At 43.7% G+C, this 12080-nt stretch overlaps 1 protein-coding gene across 2 annotated transcripts in view; it reads right to left on the bottom strand.

Moving 5' to 3' along the window:
• Positions 1-12080, bottom strand: part of LOC144791150 (kyphoscoliosis peptidase-like) — a 539687-nt gene that overhangs the window by 127503 nt on the left and 400104 nt on the right. For both annotated transcript variants that reach the window (XM_078665805.1, XM_078665806.1), the window contains exon 12: positions 1088-1205. In XM_078665805.1, coding sequence (XP_078521931.1) covers positions 1088-1205 — 118 coding nt within the window. The remainder of the gene's footprint in view (positions 1-1087; positions 1206-12080) is intronic.

The raw sequence follows: 12080 nt of genomic DNA, 5'->3' as shown, positions 1-12080 counted from the left end.
ACGGCCGCTATGCATGAATATCGCTGAAAAGTCCGCGATATTCATGCATTACCGAGCTAATGCTCTTAGCCATGTTATCCACCTCCCATTGGATAACATGGCTAAGAACTGCTCAGGGCAGGTGTTAGCTTTTGGAGATATTCACGCTTAGCGCGAATATCTCCAAAAGTTGGTAATAGGAGATAGCGATGTTAGCGACTGTTTCCAGTCGCTAACATCTTGGCACGCCCACTTTGCATGTCATTAGTGATAAATATCACTGACATGCAAAGTGGGGCCCAAGATGGTCGCTATCTCCTACTAGCTGTCGCTAACTGGTGTTAGCGACAGCTAGGTAATAGAGAGATAATTTTATCTCCGCTTTCTTGGCTTTTAAAGCCAAAAAAGCGGAGATAAACCCCCTTGATAATATGCCCCACAATTTGTGTATTACCACGAGCTGAATCACAGGCATAATTAGGTAATTAAACTCTTTCAGAATTAAACTGATTCCTTAAACAAAACTTTCGGTTATGCAAAATATTTTTCTCCACTATTTTGCTCAGAAGGTCATCTAGAATGTGCTTATATTTCTTAGTTTATTTTTAAGTTTATTGCTTTCAGTATTTTTTTTTTTAATTTCAGACAATAGGCTAGCTCCAATCAGCAACACTGAAAACTCCTGTATAAAAAAACAAAATGTCCTAACAATTGATTGTCTGCTCCTCCTAAACGTACACAGGAATCCAGTACTGTTTTATATAAGAAATGTAGAAATGAGCAATTCGACCAAGCTGTATATGCAATTTAGTTCATCACTGTCAGGACACAAACACATCTTGTACTTCGTTGACATTTACATGTCATTTACTGCAAGAAAATCACACAGATTGCAAGATCTGTGCGCCTACGCATATTTGTGAGGTATCAAGTTTTTCTCCTCTGGAGTCAAAGAGACGGAAATATTTTTTGAAATTCACATAAATGTAACTACGTGTAAATTTGAGGGTGGTGAAAAGTTGAGGTTCATGGACCCCGAACAACATTATAATAACAAGCATTGGCCCTGTACATTTACTTCGTGTTTGATCCTTCCCTTTAAAGTTACCTGCACATCTGTAGAAACAGACCAGCATATCCTGCACAGACGCCCTTCCTTGATTTAAGAACATCTTTTGCATCCCCTGAACGCGCGCCTTTGTTATGGTATCCCGCTATGTCGTACTCTGCAAGAGGAAAAGAGGACATACGATCGAGATGTTGGATCTTCATTAACTATCTGCAAAGGGCACTGATGTCTCTCCACAAAAAAACCTATGGATGGCCTGTCTCCTGGAGCTCCTGGAGCAACATTAGATTTTGAAAATATCCCGAAAAAGCGGTCTAAAAAGCAAGATTATCTAATTAACAACAATTTTTAAACGAGCATTTCATAAATACATAAGGCAGAAAGCCAACGAAATGAGAAACTGAAACTGATAAAACTAAGAAACGTAATTGGTTTGATACATTTTTCAGTGGCTAATGCATTTGCAATGAACCAACAAATGGATGGAAAAGTACTGCATTGACATCAATTCACCAAAATGCCTGAGGTAGCGGAAGTGACTTCACATGCCCTTTGACCTTCACTTTCACTCACACATGCACATGCTTACATATACACACGGTTACACATATGCTTACATATACACATGTATTCACACATACACACAAACTCCTACGTACACAAACACACATACACACACTCTACCTTTCATAAACATAGTCAAAACTGCAAGCATGCGTACAACATACACACATTTAAAAGCATTTTTTTAACTTACTTCATCTGCCAGTGAAAGTCATATTTCAGCTAGTTATACTCAATTATTCATTAAACTATTAGAGAATAATGTAATATTATTAGTATAATAAAACATTTAAAAAAACAAGGAGAGTGAAGCCCCCCACAACGTCCATAAGGACGAGCTTCTTCAGTTCCTGGCAATGATTTTGCCACTGCTGACATTAGAAGTCGAAAAGGCAGTGGCACGGTTCACAAGGGGCATGCCAGAGGCTCTCAGCAGCAACCCCTGGTGACTTCCTAAATAACGTCCATAAAATACTGCCAAGGAGAGATGCGGGAACATGTAATTTGAGAATCTTAAAACTGCATTATTTTCGTGATATAATAGCCTACTGTTCCATTGAGGGGTCAAGGGCAGGGCCTTAAGTGTGGGGGGGGGGGGTCTGTGGGTGTCTGAGCACCCCCCGTTTTTTGGGGGGACCCCAAAACGGGTCTCTAGGGGGCTCTATTTTCGGGCCTCAAAAGGCAAAGGTAGGGTGACCAGACGGCCCGGTTTTTGTTGGTGTTTCGGGTGAGCGTGCGCGCGCACTGCTTAAGGCGTGACGTCATTGTAGCAGGAAGGAAAATCTTTTGAAGAGAGACAGTTTCTCTCGGGATTTCCCTTCTCTTTGAACACGTAGCGCCTCCTACGTCATCGTGCAAGTCATCGGCACAAAAACAACAGTTGTTTAGAACCGGCAAGACCCTGCTTTTACGGCCTGCAGCAAGATTTCTCCAGCAACCAGTGTGACACTGCTCTGCCTTAAAGCAAGCGAGGGACGAGGGTCTACAACAGAATTCAGCAGCAGTAAAAAAAGAAAACTCGTGACGCCTCCCCGGCCCTATCAGCACCGTCTGGACCCTGCCTCCACATCAGAGCTGCCTCAGCCATGATCCTTCTGAAGTCACACAAGACTTGCCCTCCCATCCTGCAAGCCCGCAACGTGAGTATTTTAATGACCGTTTTTATAATTCCCTTCCCCGTAGCTTTCTGATTCCGCCATAAAGCGCCATTCATCTTTTTCAAAACACTCTCACTGCCAATGCTGACTTGTTCTGTTTATTGATTTATATAAGCGGTGGTAAAGCACCCTCATAGAAAGCACTGCATATGGGTAGAAAAGATTGAACAGCCCTCCGAAGGGAAATCAAGGCAAATATTGAGCACCACTGGTTCCCCAGAATTCGATAATATTGTTACAATTGAGAATTTTAGTTTTGCTTGTGGCTGCATTGAAAATGTTCAGGCACAATTCAGATGTAAGTATATATCTCAAGTCAATAGTAAATCCAGTTTGCATCACGGCAGGTGAGGCTTTTAAAAGAAGGCACACAAGTTGCTGCCTTTCTTTATCTGCCTTTATTTATTGCGAGTGGTTTTTCATATTAATTTAAGTAAATGCGACAGTAGATGGCGGTGTTGCCGCATTCTGTGACCAATTGTGAGTTAATCATCAACTTAAATTTACTTTGTATGGGTGCTTCAAAGCAGGGTGCTGAGACGGGTAGCTATCGAGGGCTCCATTTTTGCTCGCTCTGAAAGCCTTTATCAGTTCATATAGACATTCTTTCAGTCTCATCATTTCAGACCTGAAGCATTTTCAATATTAAATACAACAAAGCCATAGTTTTTGCTTATTTATCTTATGCAACTAACAACCACTTGGGTCTCCATTTTTGCCCTTAGATAAATCTCACCTCAACAACAGCACAAAGCCTTTGATGTAATTCCAAATAGGCTAGCTTAAGTTCTTTCACAGTTTCATCATTTCAGAACTGAAGCATTTTCAATGTTATATATTATATACAACAAAGCCATAGTTGTTGCTTATTTATTTTATGCAACTAACTATTGGGGTCTCCATTTTCGCTCTCAGAGTGAACAAAAAAAACCTCATCTCAGTAGCAGCATCATTGCTCAAAGATTTTGATGTAATTTCAAATAGACTGGTTTTAGTTCTTTCACAGTCTCATCTTTTCAGAACTGAAGCATTTTCAATATTATAATTTATATACAACAAAGCCATAGTTGTTGCTTATTTATCTTTTGCAACTAACAACTATTGGCAAAGCCAATAGTCCTGACTTGTTGCAGGTATAATGTTACTGGTTGTATCTGATATATCTGGATCCAATGACAAACAGCAACATACTAGTAGGGTGGCACACTATGCTAAGCACAGATTTTTGTATACATGTTTTTAAGCCATGCCCCTAATTTTATTGGTCATGGCCCTTTGAGAGAACCCCCAGGTTTTTCATCCCACTAAAAGCCCTGTAACCAGGCGATCCATGTCCGTTATGTGTATATATCGCCGTTGTTCAATATAAAAGTCTATTTTTAAGTTCTGTTGCGTGTCTGTTTATAGTAGAGAAATACTACTATTTAAAGAGAGAGACTGACTGACTGACTATGAGAGAGACTGCCAAACAGAATATGACTGAGAGGGAGAGACTGACAGAGAGAGAGAGAGAGACTGACAGAGAGAGAGAGAGACTGACAGAGAAAAAGAGACTGACAGAGAGAGAGAGAGACTTACAGAGGGAGAGAGAGACTTACAGAGGGAGAGAGAGAGAGACTGACAGAGAGAGAGAGAGAGACTGACAGAGGGAGAGAGAGACTGACTGAGAGAGAGAGAGACTGACACAGAGAGAGAGAGAGACTGACAGAGTGAGAGAGAGAGACTGTGAGAGTGAGACTGACAGAGAGAGAGAGACTGACAGAGAGAGAGACTGACAGAGAAAGCGACTGACTGACAGAGCGACTGACTGACAGAGAGAGAGAGAATGACAGAGAGAGAGAGAGACTGACAGAGAGAGAGAGAGAGAGAGACTGACTGAGAGAGAGAGACTGACAGAGAGAGAGACTGACAGTATAGTGTAGTTCCTATATTCCCAATAGGCTCTGCACATTGGAATAATATATCCTATAGATTTGACGTAGGACTTAAGTCAATAGGTTTCTATCGAATATACTAAACTTAATAGTGAGTGCCAGTTAGCTCAGAGGTCACTAGAAACTTTCTCAAATACACAAGAAGAGATTAGTTTCTGACAACCGCATAAACATGAACACTTTGTTTCCCCAAGAATAAGAACATATCTCTCAGAGTCGTGGAAACAATAGATAAGTATTTAACTCTGTCAATCGTGCATGCTTTGTTTCTACAGAGTGTGCAGAGAAAGAGTGAGACGGGCGTTTTCAATAAAAGGTTTATTGAACAGTCTTCTTTCTCATGCAACAGGGGTGGACTGCTACAATTCTTAGACAGAATGCAAAGTATAATGCGTACAGCGAGAATAGTATTATGAAATAATACTGTAAGAGCATTGTATGGTTTCTAAGCCATATAAACATACACACATAAATAACACAGACTAAAATACTCAACTGGTGCTTCTAAAATACACCTACCCCAATGTACCTAACCTAATTCTAGTACGAGGGAAGTAGTAAGTATTGTTTTTAGCATAGGTTTAGTTTTGCCAAGAATCTACCAAAGGTTTCTCTAGGTTCTAATCAGCTCCATATCTTAGAATCAAGGAGGTCTGCTATCTCTTTCTAGGGACTCGATTTCCCAACACCCCGCAAGGGGAGTCAAATCAAATCAAAGATAGCTTTATTCGATTTTACAATAAAATCATAAAAGCAGACAAAGTAAATACGTCCAGAAAAACAGTTACAATAAGTGTTTAAAAGGGTATATACAAATAGACATAAGTCACAAGTTCGGTTTCGCCTTTCCCAGGGGATGGTACAATAAAAAATAACAGAGTCATTAATATTCATATAGGTTTGCCATTATACCATAGTAGATCTACATCTAATCGCAAATTTCAGGTACCTAGACACAGCAATAATAGTCATTTCATCAGACAAAGTGAGCAATTTAAATAATGCTGGTCTACATTGTCTCAAGTTCCAGAACTTAAGTAGGGGTAATAGATATCTCTTCCGCCCCCACTCATAGAATCTGCAGAACAAGACACAATGTATGGTTGATTGGATAGAAGAATCATCACACGGACAGGTGATTAATTGTGAGGACCAATCATTTGGATTAGGAAAGGTTAACATCCTAAAAAAGCATCCAGTTCTCAAACGGGCTAAAAGCATTCTACTATAGCATGTCTGGTCGGGTGATAAATAAAGCTGTAGTCCAGAACTCTGCAGCAAAAATTGATGATGAATAACAGAGGGCTTTTTCCCCTCTAGGCACCAACGTCGATCTTCCAGAAGTGCAAGGCAATATTCCTTTAATGCCTTTCTGGAGATTGAAGACAATGTCAAAGGTGAATTAAAAAATTCAGGGCGCCCTAAGGTTTTGCAAAATTCCTGAACATAGGAGAGCCACTTGATCTGTTTAGACCCTTGAAGTTTAATACAGTCCGCAATGATCACCCTATTAAAAACAGTTTCAGTTGAAGTCCAGATCTTATGCCACAACAACATAGGGCTAATTTTAATTAGATCTGAAATGAAGGGTAAAGCTAGTCCCTTAAGGCAGACATAAGTGGAGGTGGAGCGGGGGACAGCAAGCAAGTAACATAGGAAGCCATTTTCCCTTGTTTGGATATCATGACAATCTGCCACCCCCCAAATGCCAGCTCCATACACTGCCGTCGATACACATTTGGCCCGGTAAATATCAATCAGGATGCGTACTGGCCTGTCCCCTAGCTTATTTGCAAACTGTTTCAAAACACCAATAGCCCGTGAAAAAGCTAAGCTCCTAGTCATGATGGCTGATTTCCAGGTACCCCTTTTATTAAAAACAATCCCCAAGTATGAGAAAGTATTGGTTAAGCCAATCTTTGATTTTTCCAAATGAGTATTACAGGTAATTTTTACCTTGTTCGAGGAGCACATGGTAAAAGTCTTCCCTATATTGATCTTTAGGCCCCTGTCACCCATGTATGCCGAGAAGCGGGTTAAAGCCTTCTGGAGACCTGTTTGAGTTCTGACCATAATAACTGCATCGTCGGCATACAGTAGGATAGGGACACGTTCTCCATCAATTTGGGGGTAATCCACCTCCAATTTTATTAGATGGTCTGCCACCCCATTAATGTACAAATTGAAAAGAAATAGAGCGAGGATACATCCCTGGCGAACGCCTTTCCCGATTGGGAATTTAGACGTACATTCGCCTGTTTTCCCATAGCGGACTTTAGCCCCTGCTCCTCTGTATAACTCTTTAAGAAAGTTAAGAATGTTAAAATCAATGCCTAGATCAACTAAAGTAGCCCACGTGATGTCATGGTTCAGGCAATCAAAGGCCGAGCTAAGATCTACAAAGGTCATAAATAGATTTCCCTTCTTTGCTGTCGTATATTTACCTATTAGCAATACCAAATTTAGGCCTTGTTCGACAGTACCAAGGCCTGACCTAAAACTATACTGAAATTTGGAGAGGACAGCTTTCTCCTCAGCCCATGTCTGGAGACGATTTAAGAGAATTCTACCCGCCACCTTCATCAACGAGTCGAGGAGGGAGATCGGCCTGTAGCATTTAGGGTCGTTTCGTTCCCCCTTTTTAAATATTGGCACTACAATAGCTTCCTGCCAAGTAGTTGGAAAGCCTTTGATGTTATAGCTATTTAAGACATTGGTCAGGAGCGGTGCCCACAGGGCGATGTTATCCTTGTAGATGTCAATTGGAATGCCATCTGGTCCCGGTGCTTTGCTGTTTATACTTTCTGCTAAAGCTGATTCAACTTCTGCTAAAGAGAAGACTACATTGAGGGGAAATAAATCTAAATCCTCGGTTCTGTAGTTCTCGACTGTCCCAATCCTGAGCTCATTGATCCAGGTCGAGTCTCTTGGTGGTATAGCTCGGTAAAATGTTTTACTCTAAGATTTTCCTCTATCGCAATCTCTAACTGCGTTCCAGAATGCAGTAGTATCTTTAAGTGCGCTCGCCTTAATTAATGCATCCCATGCTGCCTGCTTCAAATCTTTCCTCCGTTTTTGTATGGCAGCCTTGTAGGATGCCCTGGCTACTCTGATATCTAATAGGTTTCTTGGATCTTTTTTTAGTGTTTGGATCAGATGGGAGTGTGCTTTTGAGCACTCATGGTTAAACCAGCCCTCAACTTTGCTCTGCCCCACTTTTCGGACTGGACCAGTTAAATTATTACTAATATGGGCTGAGATTTTTTGGAAGGCTGCGATAACCTTTGTAGAATTAAGATTCTCCTCTAGGCAAATCATAAAATCATCTTTCTGGACCTCTACTAAATTCTTTAAAAAGCTAACCGGATTTACCTTGTTCCATTTGATTACATAACCATTAGTTCTGGCCAAGGAAATCCCATGTAAATATATGTTTTCTGCTACATTAGGAGCTTTCCTACGTCCCACCCCAATTCATAGCTAGAGCTGATTGGATAGTGGTCACTGAGTGTGATGTGCTCTGTATTAAATGAGAGTACACTACGATGGTGGCTTGTAGAAACCAATGTGTAATCAATAATAGACCTAGTCCCCCGACCAAAAAATGTGGGTTTAAAATCAATCGGTGGGTCACAGAATTCATTTGCACAGCCCAGGTCCCACTCAAATATTAAATGATTTAATAAATCCCCGAGCGCAGAGTGAACGAAGTGTGTACAGGGATCGCCCTTAAGATTCACCATACCACAAGTCCCCATGTCACTATGTGTACATAAATGGCAATTGAAGTCCCCCGTCAGTATAATAAAACGTTCATTCTGATCAGAACCCAATCCCCTATGCATGACTTTGTTTAATTCCTCTAAGGCCCTATGTTGGTCTGCCTTTGGGATATTGTTATATAAGTTTATCAGAAGAATAGGAAGATTTTCACCTGACCTTAGGGAAAGGACCTGAAAATACTGTGAGTCCCCTTTAGATAGGCAGTTAGTAGTTAGATTAATTTTATTAGAGATAAAAGTACATAACCCCCCAGAGCATCTCCCTCTGTTATTAGGTTGTGCTGCTAAAAAGTGTGTGCGGTAACCCACTAGATGTATCTCAACCTTCTCCCAACATTCCTGCAGGCAGGTTACTTCAAAATGATCTACAAATTCCAGGAAAGCTGGGTCCTTTGCTTTGTTCGAAAGGCCCGCTATGTTCCATGATAATAGCCCCAACCTAACCCTTTGGGCATGTCCTGGTATCCCTACATCTTGCATGCTAGGGTGAGAGGTTCGGCCTGGACCGGGTATATGAGCTAGTCTAACATCATGGTCCCCCATAATCTCAACGGGTAACAGACTTCGAATTGGCCTGCTTATACTAGGCGTCTCGGTGAAGGTTTTTTCTGGTGGGCTTATCCTTAACATCTCGCTTAATGAGGGACATTAAAGGCTAGGGGTTACTACCAGATCCCTATCCTTGCCCTCGGGGGGCCGGTGCCAGTCAGTCTACCATCTGACTGGCAATCATATCTATTGGTAGTCTGGATACCTCTCCAGGTATCTCTAGGGGGACGGTCTCTGTTGAAATTAAAGTTGCCACTCCAGTCCCCCCAGTCACGTCTGCCTACTCTACGCCAGTTTCCCTCGTAAGCATCATAGTCAAAACCAGAACGCCAACTGGGGGGATAGAAAAAGGAGAGGCGTTTAGTCTCAATGCCTTCAGTTCCGCCTTGCATATTCCATGAACAGATGTGGTCAATTGTATGTGGGTCCTTAAAATTTACCACGATACAATCGCCCCGGATTGTTTTCCTTTTATTTCCTATCCAGTGTACCCTGCGGACCGTTAAGATCCTGCTTGCACGGTTTGGCGGTGGTGGTCTGTTGCTATTTAACCAGTGTTGGACCTTGTTTTTCAAAGACCAATTCGCTTCCTCCTTGAGGTCAGCCAACTCTGGGACCCCCGTCATAATCATCACATAGGGTGCTGACTCAAGGGGTAAGTTCACAATGGGTCTGGCGTCTCCTCCACCCCTATTTCGTGTTCTAGTGAGAGGTGCGGACAGAACCCCAATTGATCGCTCTTCCTGACTGGGATGTGTAGTGGGATTCTTGATGTTAACTCCCTTATTATTCTCTGTGTCTACAGGGGTCTTTAGTTTTGTCTGCACCACTGGGGTAGCTAAAGTTTTTATAATTGTAGGGGGCGCGGCCGATTTATTAGTTTGAGGATTAGAGGATTGATTAAGTTTGTTAGCCCCATTTTTAGGTAACACTTTAGTAGTTCCATTTTTGATGAACACACATACTTTGGCTTACTGTTTCTCTATATAGGACAATCTGGCCTCTAGAGGGGAAAGATGGAATTTGAGTAGCTCACCCATTTTGGTTAGGAGTCGGCCCTCGGTTTCGTCAACTTCGGTGTCGCCCACAAGGATAGGAGAAGCCTCGAGGCTCACTGAGCCGACGTCCCCGTTAGTCGAGTCCAAATCTGGATGTGCTTGAGCCGGTGGTGCTATTTGGTCAGATTCCTCACTAGTAATGTCAGGTACATTTGTTGTTACTCCAGTATTTTCAGTATTCTTATTTTTGCCCTTTTTTTATCCTTTTTTTTCTTTTTTGGAATGGCGCCCTCCCTCCTCCCCATAGATTGCCCGCTAACATTGTTGCCTACCGATAGATTTAGAATGAAATCCGGGGATTTTTCCAAAGCAAGACTTAGCTGTGAGTCAGTTAAGAGTTGGGAGACTGATAGGTCCACCTCTTTCGGTACGCTATGGATTTCAGCTTGGGCATGCACAAGGGCTCTATCGTTAGCATTAGCGGGGGTTCTAGCAGCTGAAATAGGACCCAGGGACGATCTTTTTCTTGCCAGGGCAAGCTCTTGAGAGACTCTGCGGTCCAGATGGATGAACTCTTGATCAGTAAACGAATTTGCCCTAATGACAAAACTATCTATTGGGCCTGTAAGTTTTTCTTTGTCCCCCCCGATGCTGTTTTACTCCGTGAGCCTCGGGTAGACATGATGTGATGTTAGCTAGACCCCGGGCGTGGACACAAAGGCACGTATAGCATACAAATAAGTGTGATGTAATAGGCGGGATCCTATACGGAAACAAAATATAATTTATAAATTAGACAAAATCAGGGCTTAGAGTGGGGGGCCAGTCCAGTCTCTCTCAGTCACGAACGGACAAAAACGGGCAAAAACGGGCACAAACGGGCACAAACGGGCCCGCCCTTGGCCCGGGCTTCGCCCGGGCGCGTCTGCGCGCGTCCCGCGGGCCGGAAATGAGGGTTGACCTGTATAGTGGGAGTAACCACGCCCCTTCAGCAAACACAGGTATGAATGGCCAGCCCAGATGATTTTAAAGAGCAAGGTGGAGGCGGGAAGAGGACCAGCTGCGGCAGATCAAGCCGCACTGCACGCTGGTCCTCGCAGTCCCCCTATGGGCCTCTGTGTAGTTATTCTGCTGGAAAGCCAGGTCCTGTAAGGATGAGCAGGTGGTGACAGCTCTCCCTCGATGAGAAGCAACACAAGCGGCTCCCGCGAAGCGGGGTCCGCGTGGAGTGGGGTCACAAGTTCCAAAGTGATTCCCAGGGGAAACAAAAAGTCCACAGGGCTTCAGCAGCACGCCCCTTCAGCAAACACAGGTATGAATGGCCAGCCCAGATTGTAAAGAGCAAGCTGGAGGCGGGAAAAGGACCAGCTGCGGCAGATCAAGCCGCACTGCACGCTGGTCCTCGCAGTCCCGCTTTGGGCCTCTGTGTAGTTATTCCGCTGGAAAGCCAGGTCCTGTAACGATGAGCAGGTGGTGACAGCGCTCCCTCGATGAGAAGCAACACGAGCGGCGCCCGCGAGGAGTGGGGTCACAAGTTCCAAAGTGATTCCCAGGGGAAACAAAGTCCACAGGGCTTCAGCAGCACGCCCCTTCAGCAAACACAGGTATGAATGGCCAGCCCAGATTTTAAAGAGCAAGGTGGAGGCGGGAAGAGGACCAGCTGCGGCAGATCAAGCCGCACTGCACGCTGGTCCTCGCAGTCCCGCTGTGGGCCTCTGTGTAGTTATTCCGCTGGAAAGCAGGTCCTGTAACGATGAGCGGGTGGTGACAGCGCTCCTTCGATGAGAAGCAACACGAGCGGCTCCCGCGAAGCGGGGGCCGCGAGGAGTGGGGTCACAAGTTCCAAAGTGATTCCCAGGGGAAACAAAGTCCACAGGGCTTCAGCAGCATGCCCCTTCAGCAAACACAGGCATGAATGGCCAGCCCAGATTTTAAAGAGCAAGGTGGAGGCGGGAAGAGGACCAGCTGTGGCAGATCAAGCCGCACTGCACGCTGGTCCTCGCAGTCCCGCTGTGGGCCTCTATGTAGTTATTCCACTGGAAAGCCAG

This window comes from Lissotriton helveticus, chromosome 11 (assembly GCF_964261635.1).
Source record: "Lissotriton helveticus chromosome 11, aLisHel1.1, whole genome shotgun sequence".
In the NCBI taxonomy this organism is placed as follows: domain Eukaryota; kingdom Metazoa; phylum Chordata; class Amphibia; order Caudata; family Salamandridae; genus Lissotriton; species Lissotriton helveticus.
The sequence above is the reverse complement of the archived record's forward strand: the minus strand, read 5'-3'. Positions and strand labels throughout refer to the sequence as shown.